This window comes from Ambystoma mexicanum, chromosome 8 (assembly GCF_040938575.1).
Source record: "Ambystoma mexicanum isolate Mex_15411 chromosome 8, UKY_AmexF1_1, whole genome shotgun sequence".
NCBI classification, from domain to species: domain Eukaryota; kingdom Metazoa; phylum Chordata; class Amphibia; order Caudata; family Ambystomatidae; genus Ambystoma; species Ambystoma mexicanum.
In genome coordinates, this window is record NC_090929.1 from 833,921,338 (window position 1) to 833,946,378 (window position 25,041).

At 44.2% G+C, this 25,041-nt stretch overlaps 1 protein-coding gene across 4 annotated transcripts in view; it reads left to right on the plus strand.

Annotated features, from left to right (window-relative positions):
- The window catches only part of LOC138472494 (collagen alpha-1(XIII) chain-like), a 393,813-nt gene that overhangs the window by 139,740 nt on the left and 229,032 nt on the right, over nt 1–25,041 (plus strand). The window contains exon 14 of one of the 4 annotated variants that reach the window (XM_069610704.1): nt 23,392–23,436. The exons of the other annotated variants lie outside the window; for them this stretch is intronic. Within the exon in view, the coding sequence (XP_069466805.1) occupies nt 23,392–23,436 (45 nt within the window). The remainder of the gene's footprint in view (nt 1–23,391; nt 23,437–25,041) is intronic. 4 annotated transcript variants of the gene reach the window in all.

Genomic DNA, 25,041 nt, shown 5'->3' on the forward strand with positions numbered 1-25,041 from the left:
TGGAGATATTTATGCAGCCACCATTGATGCAGGGAATTCGTTCCCTCCCCAATCAAAAATGCCACACCAATATTCCTTTTCGGTTCAATCTAGTCCATGACCCATATAGTACCACATAGGTCCCTCACCCTTGTGCCACAGATAAGTCAAGAAGCACACCGGTGTATAGAAAAGAATACACATTAATGAATGGGAAAATTAATATGTGTCCGAAATCACAGATCACACCACCTCACTCTGTGGCCCAAATGCTTTTTTCCCCCCTAAGAATCATTCTTTTCCCAAATTGAAAACACTAGTTAGTTCAGGATAACAGAGATCCTAAACTCTTTAGTCACACAACATGTACAGTCAAAACACTTTGCCTGAGGATCACTTTGAATAGCATGTAGCACCTTGAAACATGACAAGATCATAAACTTGACACTCTATCTGAAGATTCATTTAAATAAGATGCAGCACTTTTCTATTGTCAAAAATAATTTCATACATGCAGCGCTCTGTCTTTTTAATCTCCCTCAGCACTTGGAAATGCTAGCAATCTTGTTTAACTAAATCACATGTAAAAATAATGTTTGACTGGCGCTGTGCTCTTAGCAATGCTGGCAATCTTATAGCAACGCAAACCTTTCAGAAAACACACTTTCTATTTGTAGTTGGAGACCTTTTTCTTTCACCACTATGCAAGGCAAAACCTCCCTTCTCCCAGGATCCACTTCCTTACTTTCAGTAGAAGCTATGCTTTTTAAATCAGTGACTCCACTCTGTTCAAATTTGGGAAGACACTGTTCTGTCCCGGCACACAAAACACAGGTATTCAATTGATCATTGGAGCCCTCTGCTTCAAAGCAGGGTTTGGGGATGTGGGAAGCAGTGTAGGATTTCGTTTTTAATGAACCCCTCCCTTTAGGGACTTTTTGGGGTTTGCAAAAAATACATAGGAGTACCTAATTACTTTACAGATGAAGGGCCTGATTTCCTATGGGATTGCACCATTATATAAACACTTCTGTGAATCAGGCCCTATATTTTTGTCCACACTGGGAGCTGTTAATTTCAAATGTCATAATCATCCCATGTAATTTGGCTAAGAGGATCTACTTTGTGTGCCCACCCATACAATAATGGGAACACTGTTCAATCAAACAGACCCCACCAGAATTGGTTTGGTTGGACGCTGCATCTAGATAGAAATGTGAATGCCAACATACACCAAACTTAGAATTCTGAACCTTAGTTTACGCTGCATCTAGATAGAAATGTGAATGCCAACATACACCAAACTTAGAATTCTGAACTTTAGCTTGCGCCGCATCTAGATGGAAATGTGATTGTTAGCATGTGCCACACTCAGGATTCTTAACCTTAGCTTGCGTCGCATCTAGATGGAAATGTGACTCTTAACATGCACCGCACCTAGTTGTATTCCCATAATTGCAAGGACAGCAATGCCAACTAACCAACCAACTAACAATTTCATCCCTCTGCATACACCTCTCAAACTCTAACCAAACACAACCACAAGCCTAAAACGCAGCAATCTGCACAAACTTCACAACGATGCAACAACAAAACAAACCACACATAGACTTACACAACAGCAAACGACGATTACCGACCATAAAACACGCCAAGCCCAGACAACGGACCCACCGGGTTGAGGCTGCCAACAGCACATCACTGCTCTCTTGCACTTTTCCAGCTTATTCCCACCAACCCACCCACTAACCACCCCCTCTCCTCCCCTTTTTCAGAGTCGCCAGAGCATCAGGGGTCCACTTCGGTAGTGATAGTGCGCGGTACAAATGTCCTTTAACATTAACATTAACATATCTGGGTTTGCACTCAGGAAAAAGGACATCAAGGCTCAGGTCATCTTTCAGGTACAGGACAGGGACCATCAGAATCCGAAATCAGTCATGGATATTCTCCAGGTTCAATCCCCCTATTTTGTCTCTTCTTGTTCATAGATCCCAGCCTCTCTCCCCTCTCCTGGGTTCCTCCAGCAATGTTATCATCAATTCCAACCCAGGTAGTTTCGTGCAGCCTCCCTGATCTCCAGTGTGTGTCTCCTTATAACAACTCAACCACACCCCCAAATGGATCTTAATTTTGAGATGCCAGCTTATTGGCTTTTGGTAGGGATTCAACAACTATTTTCCATTCCATCCCTTTACCCAAAGCTGACACTGTTTTCTTGCAATGGCCCATTCAGTTGCTAAGCCCAAATTTTGGGTGGGTTTAAGGCCAACCACCTGAATTTACAATTCTACACATCTCAATGTTGCACTTAAAAACTCTGACGTGGCAAATATTTTTAATTTACAGTTAAGCATAACAATATATATATACATATATATATGCCTGAAATGGTTTGCCCATGCCGGGACCTAATGAAATAAGTCCTTTGACTGCACAAAGTTGCATATGCGGACCAGAAGTTTTCTTGATTTATTCAGAAATTACACTAGTTATCAACCCAAAATGTCCATACAGATCTGATTTAATAAGCTATCATCTCACAAATCCTCTGCTTCATGACATTTCCTGGGAAGTCATAACCACATTTTAGGTTATCTTTGAGAGCAGCCCCCCACCCAACATAAATTTCTTCTTGGTCCCTGCTTTGGCTTCAAATTATGTTTTAGATAGATAGAAGATAGGGGGTAGGTCACTGTTCGAGTGTTATGAACAGAAACTGAAGCCATTTCTCCTGAACAGGAACTGATACCAATTCTCCTGAACAGAAACTGGTGATTTTACATGTTTCCATTTCTTTTACACAGGAGGCATTTTAGTGCTTGACCTCAAATCATATGCAGATTTCTCCTATGCCATGCCATCTTTAAATTATACTTTATATTAAACTAGCACAGGCAAAGGAGTTTCACTGATAAACAGCTCCTTTCAACCCCGCATGCAAATATCTTTATTCATCCATGCTGCTCTCTTTTTGTGAAAAGTGTCTTTCAGTATTTTTCACACTGTAATGAAAGGTAGGCCTCTGATTTTAGTTATTTGGCATTCAAACATATTGCACACTTAATGTTAGTTTCTTTCTCGCAGTTTCTTTTTAAAAAAAAGTTGTGACAAGCCACGCATTTCCTTAATCTATCCCTTCAAATGTACTTCTGCATTGGTATTTCCTTTTCCATGTTCCTGGCTTCAAGCTGCAGAATGCACACATTTTCCATTGTCTCTCTGTTTTATCAAGGGAACCATGTTTTCCTGTTTTGCAGTTTGAAAATGAATCACTGGCCTTTCAGTATGCCAGTCAAAATTGTGCTTTCACATTTCTAAGAGAGTATTTCTGCATTTTTAGGCCCATTTAATTTGATTTCTCTGGAAACAACATTTTGATGTAGCATTTAGGAATGAAATGACGCCCCTTTCAGTTTGGCAGTCATCTCTGTGTGTTTTCAATGCTCTGCATTCTAGGCCCAACATAGCCAAATGCATTTTCCTTTTCGTCTGGGGTCTGTATTTGAACCCCACAGTAGTCGATGACATCTCCAGACCTTTAAGTTGTTATAGTAGAGGGAGTGGGGGAAACACATCATTATATTCTAGAATGCCTTATCATACATTCCCCTCATTTAATTTAATCTCTCTGTCCTCCAACATTGATGAGGGAGGTACTCCATTTAATTTTTGCCCCCCCTTAACAATACATTTCCCTAGATGGACACGCACAAAGAGTACAATTACTGCCTTCCATGGGATCATCAGGTGGAGAGGTGTTGGGCATGCAAGCTCTTTGAGACAAAAACACTTAAAGATCATTGTTCAGAGCATTGGGCCACCTATGCAATGCAGGCTGAGACATATGTCGAACCTTCCACAGTCACAGAAAACCTCGAGGCCGACCAGGAAAGCATTGGGTTTGACAGCAAAACCGAAGAGCCTGCCATTGACAAAGCTTTGGGTACACATCAGCCTGTCACCAGCCTCAAAGGTCAGGTATCAGGTTGAGCTACTGAGACTACACCTGGTGACAAGAAAGCTACACATATAAAGCAGAAACTACACTTCCACAAGAGCTGTACAAAATTGGCGGTCAAGGTATCAACTCTAGGTAGGTCAAAACACAACAAAACCCAGACTATGCTGTTTCAGCATCTGCACTGAAACACAAATCGGAACGAAGAAGCCCAGTTTCGAGTGTTAACCTCTGAGGCCTCGAAGCATACTTCAGAGGCCTCGAAGCACACATCATAGGTCTTGAAGCATACATCTTCTGCACTGACTAAAGGGGGTCCAAAAGGACACATTCACATGAAAAGAATTAGGCCTTGCTGAGGGTTTCTTATTAGATGCCCTAAAGAGAAAGAGTGTGCCACAGCACTCAAAATCTGTACAGGAGGGCATTATTTTCCTAACTAAATCCTGCCCAAGCACATGGACTTATGAGAGGTTTAAAAAAACAATGGACACAATGTTGGTGATCATGAAGTTTCTCGAAAATCACATAATTAAGAGACAAAGCATTGTTACTGAGGATAGAGTCCCACTTAAAAAAGCTAAGTCTCTCACCTTGCCTGTAGGGGAGTAGCTCTTTGATTTAGAGAACTGCACAGATGAGGAAAAAAGCACCTTAGAGGATGAACAGGATATTGAACCTGAAGAGAATCATTTGCCTTCTACAAATATTACTGATCCCCCAATTCCGTTATCCCCATCAGATGATCAAGTCCTATCCAATGATCATTTAAAAAGGGATGCAGATTTTTAAAAAATATAAACACACAAATCTGAGGAGGACACATTTTATTGAGGAAATCTAAAAGGAGAAGAAACAAAATGCGCCAGTATATTCCCCTGTTAGAGTCGCTAAAAGGAGAATAACACCATCCCTTGTCAACTCAACTCCTACAAAAGTGGTTAACCTCTGTATCGAGAAGGGGGTTTAGCCTGCGCCAGGAGGCCTGCTGTTTGTAAGAGGTCACCATACGACAAACGTAATGGTTGTGACTATAACTCACAAACGGGCTGGGACACCATTGGAATCTACTAAGTACCCACTTGATAAGGCGAGCAAAAGGATTTCTGTTCTAGTGAGAAAGGTGGCTACCTCAGCCACATATGAAACACTCGCTCATAATCCAGCCCATTATAATAGAGCCCAATAGGACCAGATGGATTATCCAGTTAAGAAGATCCAAGAACCACTTAGATCCCTGTTGCTTAAGCTCTTAAAAGAGGGGAAGCAATCCACTAATGTGGTTATCAAAAATGCCCTTGAATGGATAGAGACTGCAGGTAGATCAATTGTGCTGGGACCCGTTATTAAAATACACACTTGGCTGCAACGGTCGGGTTTCACGACCCAAGACAGAAACTACTCTCCTTGACATGCCAGTGGAGGTGAATCTACTGGCAAAGCAGTTGCTGAAGCTTTGGAAAAAGCCAAAAAAGAACACAAAACCATCAAGACTTTAGGGCAGATTGCAGGCAAACCCTATCAACAGAGAGATTTTCCCACCTATAGAAGTGGTTTCCGTTCCCAAAGGTTCCCCTGGGCAACATCTCAGTCCACATATACATTTGTATTCAGCTATGGTACAGAATCCAATGCCACCCTCCAAATGGGGAAGGAAATATATTTAAAAAAGTAAAAAAATGCAGATTTTCTGAATTACTGGATGCTGTATTTTAAAAAAAAATCTCTGTTTCTGCTGTAGCAGTTGTATTCTCATAAAGTAGGTGACTACTGGTATTACGACATGCAGTAACGCTAATTACTGCATCCGGTAATGCCAGTGACTGAGGGGATCTCATAATGAGGTACAGAATAGTGTTCTATTCACCCCCATCTCCTCCACCCCCATCCATTCCTCTGGAGATACCATTCCCTCTTAGTAGTCGTTTTTTATGCTTTACATATTTCAGTGTTACTCTATGCATTTCATGTTTGTATGGTATATTTTTTGGGACATTTTATAGTTTATAACTGCCATTTCATGGCAACATGTGGACTGACTTGATAAAAACGCCTCTCCGAAACCTACACAGAGCATTCATTTGAGCAGACTGTCATGAGAAAGCTGTGGCTGATGGTTTTAATTTGTTGTGGGACTGCAGCACAGCTGTGATTGTGCTTACCCGTTGGCCAGCTTGCCCATCCAATAACAACAGATGACTCAGACAAGATGTTGCTCAAATGTTCATATTTATTTTCATTGACTTGTAGTACAGTGTTACTTTATTTTGCATTCTCCTTCTCGGATCATCATCACAATGATGTGCCTTCAGAAATTAACTTTTTTGTTGTTGTCAAGGGTTTATAGTGAAAATGTCGAAAAACATTTTGTCGAAAGTCAAAATGTCGAAAACATAATGTCGAAAAAAAAATGTGAATGTCTTTTTTTCTTTGTTTTTTGTTCGAAATGGCGAGGTTCCTCCACCAACCCCCACTTTTTTATTTTTATTTTCTGTTTTAACCTTTTTTTTACTTGCAGAACCCAAAAAAAAACATGTAAATAAAAAAATAAAGCATTAAAAAAAAAACATTTCGACATTTTTTCGACATTTTTGTAATTCGACCAAATGTTTTCGACATTATAACGGCACACCGTTGTCAAGGTATAACTTAAGAAACCAAAACAACAGCCTACCTTCATACCAATATAAAGACCTTGTTTTTGTATTTCTTTGGTGTTTCATAAAGCTTTGTATGTCAATCTCAGACACCTTATCATGCTCGCGGCTCAGCTGTATTCCTTGGTGCTATATTTCATGCAGGAAGCAACGTACCATCCTGCTCTGCCATTGATATTGCAGCCAGTGCCATGGGAGTTCTGACAGCAAGCGGGCACGGGTTCTCTCTAAAGCCTATTGTGGGAAATTGCCACCTGGCAAGGGTGTAGAAGCCCTGGATTTATATTTGCATTAATTAATAAAATGATGTGGGTAATTCCATCTCATAAAGACTCACCTGCTAACTAGGTCCCCCTCTCATAATCTCCAGGCCAAAAACATACTGTACACCTGTGTCCTGCGGAATCAGCAGCCTGATTAGCAGTGCGGGTTCTCGCACCCACAGAGCAAGTTCAGGTCAAAGGTGCCCTCTTGACAGCTGCAGAGACAACCAGGTCCCTGCAGCACATGAGTTACATTTAAGATATGCACCCCTGTTCCAAAAATGGCATAACTATGAGAGTTGCTATCTTGGTGGCACGTTAAACTGTAAATATAAGCCACACCTGTGAGCCCAGCTTATCTATGGAAGTGGTATGTGTAACAAACCGCCCCCCCCCCTTTTTTCTGCTGCTCTCTGCAAATTTGAAGCCCTGGGGGATGCCTCTCTTTGATCCTTTCTGAGGGCAGGTAACACCCATTTCCAGGGAGATGAGACAACCGCTCCACAGGGAGCTGTCTTGGGAACAGGAATCAAAGGGCACACTCGTTATAAAAGGTCTATGCCCTCACCAGTGTGCTGCATATCAAAAGGGTCTTTGATGCTATTGAGAAGGGAAGGGGGTGGGTTAGTATAGACAGAGGGATCTCAGAGCAGCTGGAGGAAGGTTCTGCCATTGTCTTTTCTCTCTTTATCTCTCTTCCTTCCTGTCCCTTCCACTCCCTTTAACACAACGCACTTTGAGAGTGATGTCAGGAGGCAAAGTCCAGCTGGTCTAAGAACAGGGATTGAACAGCAGGCTTGCTTTGGTTCGATCAGCTGTAGACATTTGCCTTTAAAAGAAGGGGGTCTCCCACTCTCTCTTTGAACCATCTCTGGACTTCAACTCTTGAGGAAGATTTTGTGTGGGCCCTATTGGGAGAGCAGCCCTTTCCAAAGTCCTTCAATTGTGAAGTGAAGACAGCCAGTCCAAGGCAGAGGCAAGCTCTGCTCACCAACCATCCCCAGGGCCCTTTGGGGCTCACCTTCTTCTAAAGGAAGACCTGCCTCTCTGCCAGTCACACTGGTACCCAGGAACTCACCTTCTGAAGGATCCCTGCAGTTGTCTGACAGCCTCCCCCATGTTTGGGAGCCAGAGAAAAGGACTACTCTTTCCCCTGAAACGCTGGAGTGGGACTCACAGCTCCGGAGAGCCAAGACAGCCAGGATTTCGGCACTTTCGCTGACGGACTGTTGCAAGCCATGATTTGTGCGCAGTCACTACAGTTCTAACCAACAGGACCCTCTGGAGCTGCCTTTGGCACTCGACAACCTTTAAACTGCAATACTGCATGTATGAAGAGGTTTGCTGCTGCACCGCGCCAGCTGAACTGTTTCATTGCCTCGGCTCGAACAAAGAAGCATTGCTCCACCTGTAATGCTCAAGCCACTGTTTGAACCGCCAGCCTTTTCATCGCTGATACAGTTGACAAAGAAACCCTGGTGTTCTTCCCGTATCGAGACTTTGGAGAACCAAATCGAACTGACTCACCTTGCGCATCCAAACATCAGCCGTCCGCTATCTAACCTCGACCAGTGAATGAAACCCAGTGATCTACCCGACTTGCATCGCTCGAATAACGATTTGGACCACAGCAGCCTTCAGTTGGACCCCAACTTGACACTTTTTTGCCACCTGCTACCATGACTACCACATTCAAGACTGAATTGAACCATCACCGCAGCGCCGAGAAGCCTGGTTCACTGCAGTCGAATGAACTGCCAAGACACAGCAAAGGTAGTATTGACTGATAACTGCCCACTAGTCCATTTTGGGACATAGAGATTAGCTTGGTGACTTTAATTCATTTTTTGCTACAAGAACACATTCTTTTCAAATAACATTGTGTTTTTATGGTTTTTTCTTCCCCTATTTCATTAGCTGGTGTGCTACATCGTGCTGTCCTGCTTATTCTGTGTTCTTTCTACAGGGGCAGGCTTTTGTAGTGTTTTCGATTTAGTTACTGTTGCACATGGTATGTTTAAATAAAGTATATATCTTTTTATAGAGCCTTGATTGGGCATTCCTTTATTTTGGAATGTTGTACTTTACTGTTTGGGATGCTACCATTTCACATTCACACCCCTCTTGAGAGTATAGCTGTCCCTTGGGCCACGTTACCACAAAATGCAAAGGAGGTGTGTCTCTTAACCGGGCCGGTTTTCCCTTTGTGATTGGGACAATCCTTGGTTTGTAGAAGTCTGAGGGCTAAGTAGGCGCATTAGCCTCTACTCATCCTTGTACTTCTGCAGGGCAGAAGCCAATTTTTCACCCCAATATCACTAGCTCAATACAACCCCTGCTCATTAGTGGCCAACAGTCATGAACTTGTGGCATGTTTGGTTTCCTATGCAAAATGATTGCATGGTGTCATTCTATTTCTCCTTGGATAAGCCTCCATATCGAAAACAAAACCATAAAATTGGGACCTTTTTGATACACTTTTTATCATTCTCTCCAGAGTCCATTGATAGAATGAGCACAGAACCAGAAATCCTCTCCCATTTGCGGAAACAGTATTCAATCTACCGGTGGGCAGTAGCAGGAAATGTGCCTAGTTATCTAGGCCGTCAGCTTCCAATGCTCTGCATTTCACAAGCGCCAAGAAGCCATTAGGATACAGTAGAAACACATGACCTGAGTGGAGGCTCCCACTCCGATCTCCAGCCATATGAAGATAATGCCACATTAATTGAAGGTGGTCAGTCGTGGTCTGGGATGAGCCAGGTATTAGTGGCCTTATGTGAGGTGCTCATGAAACTGCACCCAGCAAGGCCTCAGCGATAGTTGAAAAACATCTGCTAGGCACGAGCGTGAGAAAAAGATTGGATGTTGGATAGCCTGTAAAAGTCTTATGAAAAAAACATCAAACAACAGAACTGACAACATTTTGGAGAAAAGTTGAAAACGTGCAGGGTGTGTTCTAAGTACACACTGTCAGAGTTTAGAGCACTAGGATCATTGTGTTGTCGCGCTGATCAGAGTTCTTAGAAGTATACGTTATGCTGCCAATTTGAAGTTTCTAAGTACACACTGCACTGCATCACACTGCATCATTAGTTTTGGCTCACGCTCCACTGCCACTACCACGATCAGTGGCAAATTCAGCCTGGTCTGTAATCTGGTTATATGAATATGGTTTAAAAACACAATTTCTGTAAAAACAGCTCTCTGAAAGGTAATTGATTTTTTACAGTCATTCAAATGCCCCTTGTCTAAATTATTGTCCAATTCGAGGGATTTAGGACAGGCAACCGGAAATAATTGGTGTCTGAAAGGTAATGGGTTGTCTCTAACAATTAGCTCCTGCTATATAAAACCGACTTAGCCGATTGTGCTTCCAGTCACTTGATATCCAAGCAACACAGCATCCCAGCACAGGGCCATGAATTTAATCTGCGGGAGTGCGTGGAGCCTACAATGATTTCTTATGGAAATTCAGGACGGACATAGACGCCTTTAGCACTTAAAATCCCTTTGCAAAGCTCCCAGATGAGGAAAAGGTACTGAATCGATAAAAGCGCTTTGGAATACATACGGACAAAGTCAGTTCGATTAGTTCACTGGCTGGAAAAGTGAGCAGCCAAATCGCCCCGAGTGAAAATAGCTTTTGCAAACCCACACCAATCAGAGTCTGTTTTCATTAATTGCAGATTGTATCTTAATTTGTGGAGAGAGAAATAGTCTGCTTCATCAGATGTATAGATGTATTTTGAACTCCTACACGCAATTTTGTCGATGAAGGAAAAGTGACAGTATAGGCGCCTTACCTATCCAGTACATACATTGGAGAGTTTGTGCTCCGTGGGATGTCACCGTAACAGCAGTTTTTTTGTTTTTTAAAGATGCCAAAACAAAAAGTGGCATACTACTGTCATGCACTTCCAGTGAGAGTGACACATTGGGCCTCATTACGACCCTGGCGGAGTGGGTTTACGCCAGCGTTATTCGCGCCATGGAGCGTTTTCCGCCTGGTTTTTCCGGGCGGAGAAATCCATGGCGCTACGGGACCTTGTTGTTAATTACGCCACCGTATTTTACGGTGGCGTAATTAACGCCTTCCCCACTCCCATTATACCCTATGGGGCAAAAATGGGAATGGGGAAGGGTAAAATGGGGGATGGGGATTTACCGCTCCGCCAAGGTCGGAATGGGGCGGAAAATCCGCCAACCCCCATGGCGCTATCGGCAGCTTTCCGCCGTGCTCCATGGTGCATTTTGCACCGCGATTTCCGCCAGGGTCGTAATGAGGCCCATTGTCTTTCAAAACCTTCCATTCTTCGTCCCTGCCCCCACCTCGTCCCATTAAAGAAACAGAATTGAGTAAGACACGTTTTCACTTTTCTATAGACAGCTGTGTTCCGCCATCCATATATTTTTAGCATTACAACTTTTATATATTACAATGTTACACAAATCATCACAATACAATGCGATACCAGACTTTATATTTTTTTAAATCACTAAACTTGAATAAGCTACTACTGATCTTTACCTTATAATATTCAAGGCAAAACAAATGAGAAAGACTAAGGGCTTGATTCACAGAAGCGTTTTATAATGGTGAAATCCCATTGAAAAACGCTCTGTCAATAAGGGGCATATGTATAGACGAAGTGTCCCCTGGTTCGTTTGCTGCAGTTAGTGCCACATTGTTAGTTACTGTAGTCCATGTATGGGGTTACACTTTAGGGGAGTGAGGGGGGGAGGGTAGCAGAACCAGAGAGGCAGACAGTGAATGAATGGTAGTAACAGAGAGAATGTAAACAATAAAAGAAAGCGAGGGTAAAGTCAGGCAAAGAAAGAAGGGTGAGGGGGCAATAGAGAGTTTAACAGAGAGAGACAACGATAGAGCGAGAGAGGAAAGACAGTGCGAGGGAGGGCGCGCGTGAGAGGCAGGTGCGGAGGGTGAAAGAAAGGGAAAGCGAGCAATTGGGGGCCAAACGGAGAAGGCAAGAGACCAAGAAATAAGAGGACAGAGGTGGAAAGAGAGAGAGAGAAGGATGGCGAGAGGGAGAGTGAGAGGAGGAGAGTGAGGGAGAGGCAGAAAGAACTAAAAAGGAGCAGAAATGCACACCCTGCGTTGCTATGTGAGCGAGCGAGCGAGAGAGAGTCTAAACACCTATCCAAAAGAGAGCTCTAAGCCTTGTCTGGGCGCAGGCCAAGCGCGGCCTCCTTGAAAGTTGCTGTTATAATCACCTAATTCGACACTTCCGATCCAGGGATGATCAGAGGCAGGGTTCATATCGCACCATTAGAGCCTGGAAGCTCCAGAAAACGGAAGCCAAGGCAGTGGAAAGCCAGTGAGGGAGGGGGCAGTTTACAGGTGCAGGGCTTACATCTTCACAGCTTTAACAAGTATTGCAACTTCCAACAGAGGTCTTGCAGTGCCCCCTCGTGGCTTTCATAAAAAGTGAATCCTTCCAATCAATCCTATACACTAAAGAAAACCAGGAGCCGCCTTTAATTAGGTTTATCCTCGCATTCTGTGACAGTGCAACCGAGCAGCACATGATGCATTAAACAACTCCGTGAATGGGTATCCAAGCGCACGCTTGAAATATCCAGTATGCCAAATGAATACCGCATGATGTTTTTTTTTTTTTTTTTTTAAACAAAGGGTATAAAATCAACTGGGTCTTGGAGAGAAGATCCATTTTTTACGCTCATATTTATGTCTGCTAGCTTTCAAGGCCACATGGCTCACTTCCTCGGGCAGTAATCTGAGGAAGTGACCCATGTGGTGTGAGAAGGTCTAGAGTGAGATGTTTATGCGGCTGCAGGAGATCCATCGGAGCGGGAGGAGAGAGCAAGGTAAAGGGAGCAGCTGTTGCAGCAATTTCACGAAGGGGGCAAGCGAAGGAGGTGCAAGGTTGACGAAAACAAGGCAGCACAGGAGTGGAGGGGGAAGCGAGAAGGGTGCAGGGGAGAGAGTGCCTACGAAAAAGAGATTTACTTGCATAATGATGACAGCCAGGTGCAATGGCGGGGCATCAGAGACCACAGTGGACCAAGTGATACCCCATCAACATTCGAGAAGAGGAGGAGACAACACAAGGTGCCTAAAATACAGGCGAAAACACTCTGGCTCCCAGCGCTAGACATCTACAACACATACAATGTGAATGTTCAGGGCTCCTGATACACAAGTTCACACTACAAAAAGGCAACTGAATGCTATTCTAAGGCCATGCCAGACCGGGGCCATCTGCAGACATACATCCCTCCTAAGCCATTTGCAGCTCATCTACACTAAACTTGATTACTACAGCTTCTTCTAAAAGCATAAACATCACCCCAGTGGAAATCTATTCAAAAGCACAGACACCCGGGTGCTTGGATAGAGCATTCGCCACACGCTGGATCGGAATCCCACCCTCCATTAACTAGGGCTCCCCACCCCCTGCCTAGCTCTATGAGATGCACGCAGTGCTGCCATTTGAACGGATTTCCCCAGATTCGGAAACCGGACAGAATTCTGTCCCTGCATTCCAAATCTGGGGAAATGTGAAGCCTGCACTGTTCGGTTGTTCCTAGGGCTCGCGGATGAGCTTCCGCCCTCAGAAAAGCTACACAATGGGTTGTCTTCTTGTTTTACACTCAAGCATCTTAAAGTGCAATTAAGGTGAGATGGCTGCAGACACAGCAGCACGCATGTCATTGTAGGCTTATATAGTCATTTCTATATTTTCATGAAGGCCTATTTGGGGATCTCTGGTTGCTTCAAGAAATCTCTGTGAAGTGCAGCAGGGCTATTTTATTCTACCTCTGTGCTTTTCAGCTTTGACTCCCCCCCACAGTCCGAACCCCCATCTTCCCACCTCCCCCACCCCTAAATCCTCTGAGTGCAATCCCAGAGTAATTATTTCCCATTTCCAGCACTAGATGTGACCAATAGATTTACATCCTGAGGCTACTATGCTTGTCTGTAGTGTCTGCATCATAGCAGACTGGACAGGCACCGCTTAAACTCACCTGCGATGAAAGAGGGAGCACCACCAATTTGAGAACACTTTGCAGGTTACTCTCCTTCACAGTCCCGATGAAATAAATTATCGGCGATTAGATACGTGGTCGTGGTGACTAATCAACATGGAACCCAAACTTGCATGACACAGTCTACTAGATGGACATGTTTTTCAAGATGAAAAAAGGGGGCATGTCGCACTAAACAAAAAATGTAAATGAACAAATACTTTGTTTGCCCTCTTTGGGATGAGAAGCAACAGATAACAAGCTCCTGCTTTCCCTCTCCTGCTTTCTCACTCTGGCCATCCTCCTTGGGTCCTTTTCCTTTGTTTTCCTGTGAGGCAAAAAACCTTGGTGTCATCTTTGACTCCACTCTCTCCTTCTCTCCTCACATCACAGACTTTACCTAGAAGGCCGACTACCAGCTGCACCACCTCAGAGCTATTCTTCCTTTTCTCAGCCCAGAATCTCACTGTCTCCAGAGCTCTGGTTCTCCCTAGGCAGGACTACTGCAACAGCCTCTTTCTCAATCTGCCTTCCTTTACTCTTCGCCCTCTGCAACTAATCCAGAACAGGACTGCGATACTTGTCCTTGACCTCAAACCCAGGGACTGTATCTCTCCAGCCCTGAAATCTCTCCACTGGTTCCCGGTGGCTGCAAGGATCAAGTTCAAGACCCTCTGCATCGTCCACAAGACTTTCTGGGGCCAGGGCCTGCACTGCATCCAACTCTCTCTTCCAAAATACCTTCATTCTCAAGCCGTTCGCTCAGCCCTCTCTAACACTCTGAGGGTCATACGCTTCTCTAGGCAGAGAGTGGGGGGTAGATCTCTCTCCTCTGCAGGTGCCTCCCTTTGGAATGGCCTCCCCACCCCCCTCAAACTTGAAATGGACTACCGTAAATTCCGGAAGCAGCTCAAGACCTTTTTTTGCACCTCTGCTTTCTCTCTCTCTCTCCTCAGCTGACCTACCTGTCCTGCATTGACTGGTGGCCTGAATACCTTGAGGCTCACTGGGTACCAGCCTCCTCTGTGACCAGTCCCCCCGCACTCCCTGCAGGCCTACCCCGCACTTAGGGGCTGCAACGGCTGCATTTAGAGCAATGCTGCCCTGATTGCTCTTCCCTTCCCCTCTCCCTGGCACTTCCCCCTTCTCCCTCTCCCCTGCACTTTGTGTTGTCACACTTGCACCATCTGAATGGAACAAGGCCTAATAATGTTTGTTTTGTCCTCTCTCTGTCTTCCCTCCCTTCTCTTGTCACGCCTAGAAACAATCACACCCACAAATAGAGCATACATTACTTCCTTTGTGAAAAGATTGGAAGTTATTTTTATTGGGAATATGGAACAGTTGCATCATCATGGTGAGCGTGCCAATAATGGCTATGACCCAGGTGGCCTCTAAGGGGGGTCACTAGATTGACATGGGCAGAAGAAGTGCATAACATATAGTATTTAGGTATTAAGTAATTCAGTGATGCATTCAGGCTAAAGTCTGCATGGTCGATCTTCACGGCCCTCATGCACTCCTCCTTATTTTCATGTAGCTTTTGCGCCACCTAGTGGTTACTTCACAGTAGAAACTAAATCGCCACTTTTGACTCGTATAATCAAGGACTCTGTTTAATTTATTTTGTATACTTTTACAATCGATTGTAATATTGACAGCGGTCGCATTGATACATGAACGGTTTTTATGCTGACCGTTGCTTCAGCCCAAGCCTTTTGACACAGCAACATCATTTAATGTAAACATGTCTTGTCATGTCTTGTATAGCACGACTTCTGCCGTTTTGGAGGCTTAAAAAAACGCAACATTAGATGTAATTGTCACATGAGGAAAATGATGGTGCTGTCACGAGGTACACGAAGCCTCTGGCTTTCCGTTGAAAAAATGACATTACACTTTGAACTTTTTACTGCAATGAAGTGTTCTGCCCCATGTACTTCCCATCTAAAGGACACTCATGGAGATTGCCCCCGGGTGGTAGCGGTGTGTGGTATAAATCAACATAACATAACATGACTCGAATACCCAGCCAGCCTGTCGCTACTGAGCCGGAAGCTCCTTGGCACCTACTACACTGATGTCTCCGTAGAAATTGATATTGATATTGATATTTTATTTCTATTGCGCTCATACCCAAGTGTTTCAGAGCGCGACAAGGCAAGGGAGGGGAACAGCGGAGAACAAAACAGCGACCTTACTAGGCCCAGTGACATTGAGAACGCGCAAATGCATGGGAGAGGGGGAGGGGAAAAGTGCATGGAAGGGGGGAGAAGTGGAAAGTGCGAAGCAGAGGAGAAACAGATAAATAACAATAAATAAATAATAAAGGCAACAGTGGTAGTGCGGCCAGCAATTTGCAAGTGTTAGGTTTAAGGCAGCAGACATGGTAGGTCTGATAAGTGCAGGAAGAAAAAGGGGGGGGCTGTTTGGGTACAGATACAGACCCCAGTGCAAGGGGTGGCCAGGAGGCAGTGCCGGAGGATGGCAGGGTGAGCAGGTACCTGGGCCCGGAGGACAGAGGGTGGCCAGGTGCACTGTGCCAAGAGAGAACAGATCAGCAGGGGAGAGGGAGAGCGAAGGCAGAAGAAAAGAGGAAGGTCTTGAGGTGCTTCCGGAACCAGAGATGGTTCTCCTCAAGTTTTAGAGTGGCAGGGAGGCTGTTCCAGAGGGAGGCCCCAACCGAAGATAGAGATCTACTCCCAGAAATGAGAAATGTTAATGGTTATGCAGAAAGACATTATTGGTAATGTGTTTGTAAGTCTAGCAGTCAAAAGGCACCTGACCCGTTTGCACGCAACCGCAGTGTCCATTCTTTATAATCTCCCTGTTCGTCTGTAATGAGTGCCTTAAGTCGGGTGGGAAATCGAGGGGGTCTGGCGATTCCACGTCACCGCATTTTTATTTGGGAACATAGCCTAAATAGTGCTGGCCATGGTCTAGCAAATACCATTGAATTAAAAATATAATCCTTTAAATACAAGATTTCTGATTGCCTTTTATTTATATGAATATCCAAATTTGATTACCTGAGCTAAGGAAGCTTAAATAACACATTTTCCTGACATTTGCCAGAAATCTTGACAACGTCTGTTTTCTACCATTTGCCAGGCTGTTGCTCAAACACTACAAACTTACTGTGGCCCACTCTCTGTTCTTTGAACTGCTGCATCATAAATGCACACAGCTTCGGATATTTAGATTCTTCAAGTTTAAAATACTACCAATTTTAAGTTATTTTAAAAGAATTTCAATAATTTCACCTACAAACCGGAATCAGAGCTGACTTGTAGTTTACCTGTGACTAAAGGCAGCCAGGGTGAGGAAGGGGGGCGGGAGGGGCTCAGCAAAGCAAAAAACTAAAAACTGGGGCAGGGAGAAATCAAGTCAGCTCAGCGCTTGGCTTCTCTGGTGTGCACAGGGGAGCCCTGGCAATGCGCCAGCTCATGAAGTCTGCCGCGGATGCACCCCAGCTAGCCCCGTCCCACTTAAAGCCATGTCTGTAATGTGAACTTCATCCCTGTTAATCCTTATTACCACTGGTCTTGAACACATTATTGCATGTGTTCTTTTGATGAAGGACACTCTTAACACTATTTATTTATTTTATTCATTTATAAAGCGCGCAGCAGCCCAAGAGCATATACGCATACAGCAATATTCCCTTCCACAGTAGAACCCCTTTCGATGAGTTATCTAACTACCTGAAGTTGTATGTCCATGGAAGAATATTTTAACCAATTCAAAATCAGTTTAGACGATCACCAATATTAATAGAATTCTTTGCTCCTTTCCGCCATTGGAAAGAACTCACATCACATACAGCAAGGTGACATTTTAGGGTGCTGGGTGGAGAATATATGACACCAAAAACACTTTGAATTGTAAAATACACTAATACAATGGAAATAACAGGTGAGTAGTACTACCAAACCAATAGTATGCACATTGGGTGATCTCCTAGATATCACCTGCCCTTTATTTTTAAAACGGTTATAAGTGATTCAACTATAAAATAGAAAAGACTATATCTAGTCAGGCAAGTAATTCAAAAGCACTTATAAGTCAAGGTGAGTAATGGAAAACCAATGGAAAATGTTTCCGCTGCCTTATAAAATAAGGCCATTAATACTTAAAAAGCCCTTCCCTGATAAGGCGACTAGACCTAGCACCCTTAAGAGTCACACGTTACAAGCAGAAACCTTTTGTAGGGAGTCAGGGGGCTTTACATTTTAGAAACAAGTAGTGCAAAGCCAGCAGGTGTGTGCAATGTCCCAGTGATGAAAAAACAAAGTCAAATTCCCAATATTTGCCGTCCTCTGCCAATCTCACCACTCCAGAAGAACCCCAGGGGGGATCCATGGCCACCCGATCACGACCAGGGACAGGAGAGGTAGGGTGAGAACGTATTGCCTGTACAACCCTCAGGTGGGAGCAGTGACAAACCTTTACCTATTTGTGAGTAGTGGATCCAAATTGATGTATCCTGAGAGATGCTCTCCATAGATGTACCTTAAAATAACATAGGACGAAAAGATCGAATTGCAAAATGCTGAGGCCCACTGTGCTGCATTTTGCAATTTGATCTTGCCGTTTTTTTAAAAATGTCCCCTGCATTAACTTTCATGTATGCGGGGTACACCCTGCAGCCCCCGAAATTGAAAATACTGAAGTAGGAGTGCAGGGGACACCCCCACAACCCCCGCACACATACCTCAGTATTTTCAGATTCGTGATTTTATACATATGGCTAATGCAGGGAAACCATGTGTACGGTCTTCTGGATACGACCTTTTGGGTTGATACCCTCTCCTTGACATGACTGTGTCACAATCCAGTGCCAAGCCACACACCTTAACTTTGTCTCCTGTGAGTAAATAATACATAGATGGTGCCATAAATGGTCATGGGGGAATGTCTGCCTCGAAAGGACAAAAACTGCAAAGCCAAGACCACATCTGGATTTCTCTGAGAAATGTATATGTTGCACAAAACCCCCAGATAAAGAACTGGAAAGTTTTAATGTGGTGAACCATGGTGATTGGTTTTCCATCAAAAGCTTCAGAGGACTACCTTGTATTTTCAAACAGAGTGAGCACTTAGCTCCCAACCTACATATTTCAACATGTTGTCAGTATCCTGCAAGTTGGTGGGCAAACCATTCTATGATGGACAGTCCTGGAACTGATCCGGAGAGGAACCGAACGTAGATTGTGGGCAATCTCTGTTGCTGCATCTTGCAAAGGCCTGTCTGAAAGCGCTGCTCTGCCAACTAGGCCTCCTCGCCTCACATCCAGGTGGCACAGCCCTTGCATTTCTCAAGGTTCCCCGTTCCCATAGTACACCCCTCTGCTCATTCCTGCAGAGCTTTGACACAAAGTGGTGGGAGCACCAGAGCCCATGAGCAGTACTAATGAACAAAGCCAGAGGCCTGTTGTTACAAAAGCTAAGCAACAACAAGCATTTTTTAACTTATTGTGAGTCTGAGCAGTCCAAGCCTTACCTAAACTCCTACAGCTGGGTACGGATGGAACCTTCAAAGTACCACAAACATACTATGGGCAAAGGGCACAGCTGCACCCTATCTTCAGCGATTTGTCATCTCTCCAGATGAGCACCGTCTCCTGTGGATCTTTGTGATGTATTGCTACCTGCGAAGGTGTGGAAGCTCTGGCTTTAACATGTTTCATTAATATAAAATGATGGAGGTCATTATGTTCTGAAAGCGAGGTCTGCCAATCAGAACCCCACTCTTCAAAATTCTGCATGCTAAAATTATAGTGCATACTGGTGCCTCACTCTAACTAGTCTATTGAAAATTACAGTTATGCTGTGGCACAGAGCAAGTTCAAAGGTCCCCTGGGCATCACTGACAGCTGCGGTGACACTGCAGGTAGAGGTAGCAATTCAACTTCTGCACCTCCGAACTAGATAATAATAATAGTCTGCCTTAATCAGTTTATTGTCAGTAAATCCCTGAATATAAGCCATGCCTGGTTGTGGCTAATATGAGCGCACAATTATAAAGCCACAGCAATCTGATATCACACCTGTGTCAAGACTGTGAGCAGGGTGGTTCAGATATGGCAGGGTGCTGATCATTGGAATGCCTTTGCAGCCAGCAGGCATGGGATGGGGAAAGAGTTAGAGTAGCCAGAGAGGGGAGGAAGGCCTGTAGATGTGCCCAAACATCTGGTATTCTGTTAGGAATCTCTTCCTTTCCCTGTCCCCTCCATTTCCTGCAAACCCGCTACTTTGGGTGTGATGTCATTAAGAAAAGAGCGCATATTACAACACCAGAATTGGACCCCATAAAGCAAGCTTGCTTTGGGTCAATCCTCTGAGGCATTTTGCCTTTAAAAGGAAAGTAACACCCCTTCCTTCTTTGATTCATCCTTAGACCATCAGGAGAAGAAAAATACACTTTTGGACCTCTGTTGGGCATGCAGTCCTTACCACATAGTTAAAGCCAGAAGGCATCCAAGGCAGAGGATAGCTTTATCCCCTAACCATCCTCAGGTACTAGTTAGGGTGACTGCTACTGGATAAAGTTCTCTCTCTGCTGATGGCACTGCACACCAGGCTCCTGTTCACTGGAACTGACAGATCCATGTAGTTGCCTGCCAAGCTCCCTGGAGTGGGAGTGCAGGACTGGACTCACCCTGCCCCAGTGATCCTGGATTGGGCCACTCAGCAATCCACAAGTCACGGAACAGCTCTGGACCATGATTCCTGCATTGAACCGCTTGTGAGCTACACCAACCAGATTGTTAAGATGGATTGCTAGAATCAGGCCTGCTGCATGGATTGTAGGAGCCACCTTTGTTGTAGTGAACAGGGAACTCTGAGAGGTTAGCTAAATCCCAATCAAGGTAAATGTGAAGAGCAGTCAAGGCTGTACTCAGGAGGGTGCGATTGAAGTCATGGGTCCAAAATGAGTCCACACAGTGAAGCACACAATAATTCAATTTAGACATGAATGTATAAAAATACATTTTTTTATTCTAGGCCTTAAACACACACTAAAATAATGAAACAAGCAGATGATACTATCAGACAATATTCAGTAATACACATATATAATTTAACCATATGTTCTTTAAAATGCATTCAATTACTTAAATCAGTACAGGAGGTAAGGAAAGTGATGCTGTAAAGATTGAACCAAGCTACCAGTGATATTCCCTAACTTCAGCAATCGAATCCCTAAGAAGAATGGGGGCATGTGCCCAAAAGTCACAGCAGCCACAATGCTTCTCCCCAGAATGTATCTATAGCAAGTACGTTACTGGTGTTAGTGATTGTTCAAAAGAAGAGATGCAACAAAGTTACTAGGTAGGTAAAAGGTGTTCTTATCTTTCAGCTGGTACTAACCAGGTTCAATCACCAAAAGGCAGTGAAATCGAATGTGAGGATAAAAAGAGACTTGTTCTCAAGGTTAACCATGAAGGACAGGGGGAACAAATGCTTTGTGTTTACTTAGTCCCCTGACCCCAATTGTCCAAAGTGACTTGATGGGTCAATTGGGGATCCCTGGAGGTTGGATTTACTGCCATTGGTTCCGGTGAGAGGTGCCCTGGAGCTGCAGGTGCAAGGATTTTTCCGGCCAGATCCAGGAGCAGAGTGGAAACCTTGACAATGGAGACATTCAAGATACACCAAAGCAGCCCTCTTTAGGACTCTTCACAGGATGGACTAAGGAGAGATCCAGTCACTGCTACTGCACACAGATGACAGAAGGCATCCTTCCACTCGCGATTGTAGATGTCCTTGTAGGACAAGATGCCTTGAGACAGGGACAATGACATTCAGCATGAAGTTGACTTGTACCAAAAGATGTCGACCACCAATATTCTGGGTGCAAATACAAAATAAACATGGTTCTAGTAAGGTATCCCACTAGAGAGCTGGACAGTCCACTTGGCCGTCCAGGGACATTTCTGAAGGCTCAGGACAACTGGATCCTTGAGAACACATCGAGGCTGGTTGGTCCCGCCAGTTCATTGGTTGAAGTACTGCACAGGGCCTATCAAGTAGTCAACAGGGATTGACTGGCCAAGATCCAGGTAGGGTTTCCAGGCTTCTTCAGGAGTCTTCTTCGAATCTTCAGACGGCTCTTCTTCTACATTGGATTTTTGGCTCCAACTCTGATCTGACAAAATGGCTGAAGGAGTCCTCTTTTTATCCAAAATCTGACCTGGAAGCCAGCCCAGCAATGGTAAGGATCTGCACCATTTAAACAGCCTGTACTTGTCAAATCAGGGACAACTATTGGTTTCACTCACATCGCACACCCAGACTCTCTGGCACCACAGATGTGGAGTGGGACCAGAAAGACTATTTTACAAACATTGTACTTACATATAACCTGCACAAAATGTGACTTATATTCACAGAAGATAAAGTACCAGTTTTCCTAAAAATCCTTTTTGTGGCCAGTTCCTTATTGAATGTTGTGTGTGTTTTACTGCATCTTGAACCGCCCTGTCTGCCCGCCAAGTGATGACACTAACTGAGCCAGACAAACATTGTAAAACACCACTGCTGGCTAGCTTTGGGTCAGTGCCTCTTTGAAATGTCCTTTTATGCTGGTGATGAGAGGAGCACACTTAGGGCAAACAGGTGTCCCTTTAAGGCACGATGTGGGCGACAGATATGCAACCTAGTGCCTTCTGGCACGCATCTACTACAAGGGACCTCCAAAACGGCCCTATAATGATCCCAGGAAAGGGACAGAACTAGAGGTAGACACAGAGGTTTTGCAATTTCTTTCTTTTCTTTTTACTTAACTTTGAAATCTCCATTTAAACAATAGAGCTCCATATTTAGCCAGATAGTGCTTTAAGGAGTATCCATGGCTTTCGCTAAATTTTATAAAAAATATGCTAAACATACGTGTGACCATCATTTTATTTTGTATGAATGTATTTTCTTGGGAATTTATAGTGGGCTTAGTGCTGGACTCCTCTTGGTTCTAAGCACTGATCAGGTATCAAACACATTTTGCACAGCATCGTCCTGTTCCCAAGGAAAGCGTGTTGCACCTAAACAATCTTCCTAGATGTACTATGTGTTCCTTTTTTGTCTGTGTTCCTTTTTAATGTCTACATGTGGCTTTCTACAGTTAAATTACAACAAGCGTTTATGGATCTTGGATACAGAGACGTAAATCCCTGTTGACAACATCTTCCATCCCCAATTGTAATCCATATTAAGATAAAAAAGAAATCAGCTTTTCAAAGAAATCCCCTCACTTGCCGCACTGTTTACAGTATTAGCAAGTCATGAGAGACTCTTTTTTAAATTTTTCACACAATTATGCATGAATTGCAGACTGTTCTCGCGAGGTTTGTGTATGGGATCAAAACCTCCCACGGTGCAACGCGGTGCATTTCCTCTGCTTCTGGAAATCGTTGTTCAGAGCACTATAACCACTACAGTGTCAGTACTAACCCTTTGCCTTGGGCTATCAAATGTCTTTCCTATCACTCTATTCTCTCTTTCTTTTTTCTGACTACAGGGAGAGAGGGGCATGCCAGGGATGCCAGGAAAACATGGAACTAAGGTATCCTGCAGGGAATGGATCCAGATGTGCCCACCCCCATGCCTCTCAACTGTGTCGCTAATGTCAGAAACCCCCAGAGCGCTTCCCTGAATGTGCCCCTTTCTGCATTTCCCCTCTTCTTTCCAATGTTATCAGTGTTCATTCACTAAGCCCTGGCATGATGTTTTACGTTTGAGACTAAAGAAAACTCGTCCTCTTTCTCTTCGCTTTCTGTGCCAAGCTAATCCCGATTCCCCCCTCATGTGCTTTGTGTTCCTTTAGCTTCTACCCCATATTTGTCTGTGAAAGTTGAGAGGTATGTCCCCCCCACCAATTCCTGCATCTTAACCCTCCCCTTTGAAAGTGAAAATCGCAATTTCTTACCATTATACCCATCACATAAAAAAATACCTGTTCCACAAAAATGAGATGAGTCTGAAACACACATACATTTATTTCCAAATAAAGTGTGTTAGCTTCCATAAGCTTTGCCTGTGTATGCTTGTGTAGGAGTCATATATTTGTAAAGGTATGATTCACTCAGTGCTCATCTACATGGAATTCTGAGAGCTGTGATAGACAAATAGGAATTTCAACTTGAAGAGGGACATTTGGCACAAATCACATTTTATTGGAATAAACAGAATTGTATTTGATGTTTTAATACAAATCGGGTGAACTTAAAAGTTGAATTTGACTGATGTGGTCGGCCGAGAAATGATACACGTGACACCAAAATATAAGCGGTTAAAAAAAAGTAACCGTTTATCCTCAGTCTCACAGGTATGGGTTGAACCAAACAACCCCAGGGGCTCCTGGTGGACAGCATCAGCTCTGGCTCCCCAGTTGCTGCAAGGAATTGAGAGGTATTCTGTATCCCTCTGGTCATCCTTTCCACACAGGGCTTCAGTGGCTTGGCAGTGATCCCACTCTCCTTCGATTGTTTCATTGGACCCTCAGCACATATGTATTCAGCCTTCCGGTCCAAGACACTGACTGAGGTCTCCCAGCCTCTCTTATACCCCATGGGACTGTGGAGAATTTTCTAAAAGTGATTCGAATTGTTTAGTCCCCACCAACTATTTAAACCTGCCCAGGGATGGCTTATTCCTCCCTAGAGTCGTAACTCTCCTTGTTTCTTGATTTTTAGCTAACGGCAGTAATTTGTGCATTAGATAAAGCTTTCTTGGTGTTCAATAAGGGCCATAAGGTTTTATAAGCATCTGCGGCTGGCAGAACTATCTTGGAACTTCTCTTTGACATCTTCTACGTTCTGTAGTTTCTAATGTGAATGCAATGTCTCTTGCGGCATCGGCCCTGGAGCTCATGATTTACGCTGACCACGCTGTCTGTTTCCGATAAGATAGGCCGCTCATCTTTGATTCTATATTCTGTATACCTGTTCCTTGGTGATGTATTCTACGAGTTAAAGCCCCCAGTTTTAGGCTGCCCAGTGTTGCCCTTGAGGAGAGGATACCGTGTTGCAGAAAAGTGATGAGCCAGCAAATCCGCTCCATCCGACCTCAGAGTGGCCCAGCGGGTAGCAGCTAGGTCAACCCAGCCCAGAGCGGCTGATCTCACTATAAGGAAGTCTGGGGTTGCTCCAACACACCACACAAACATAAA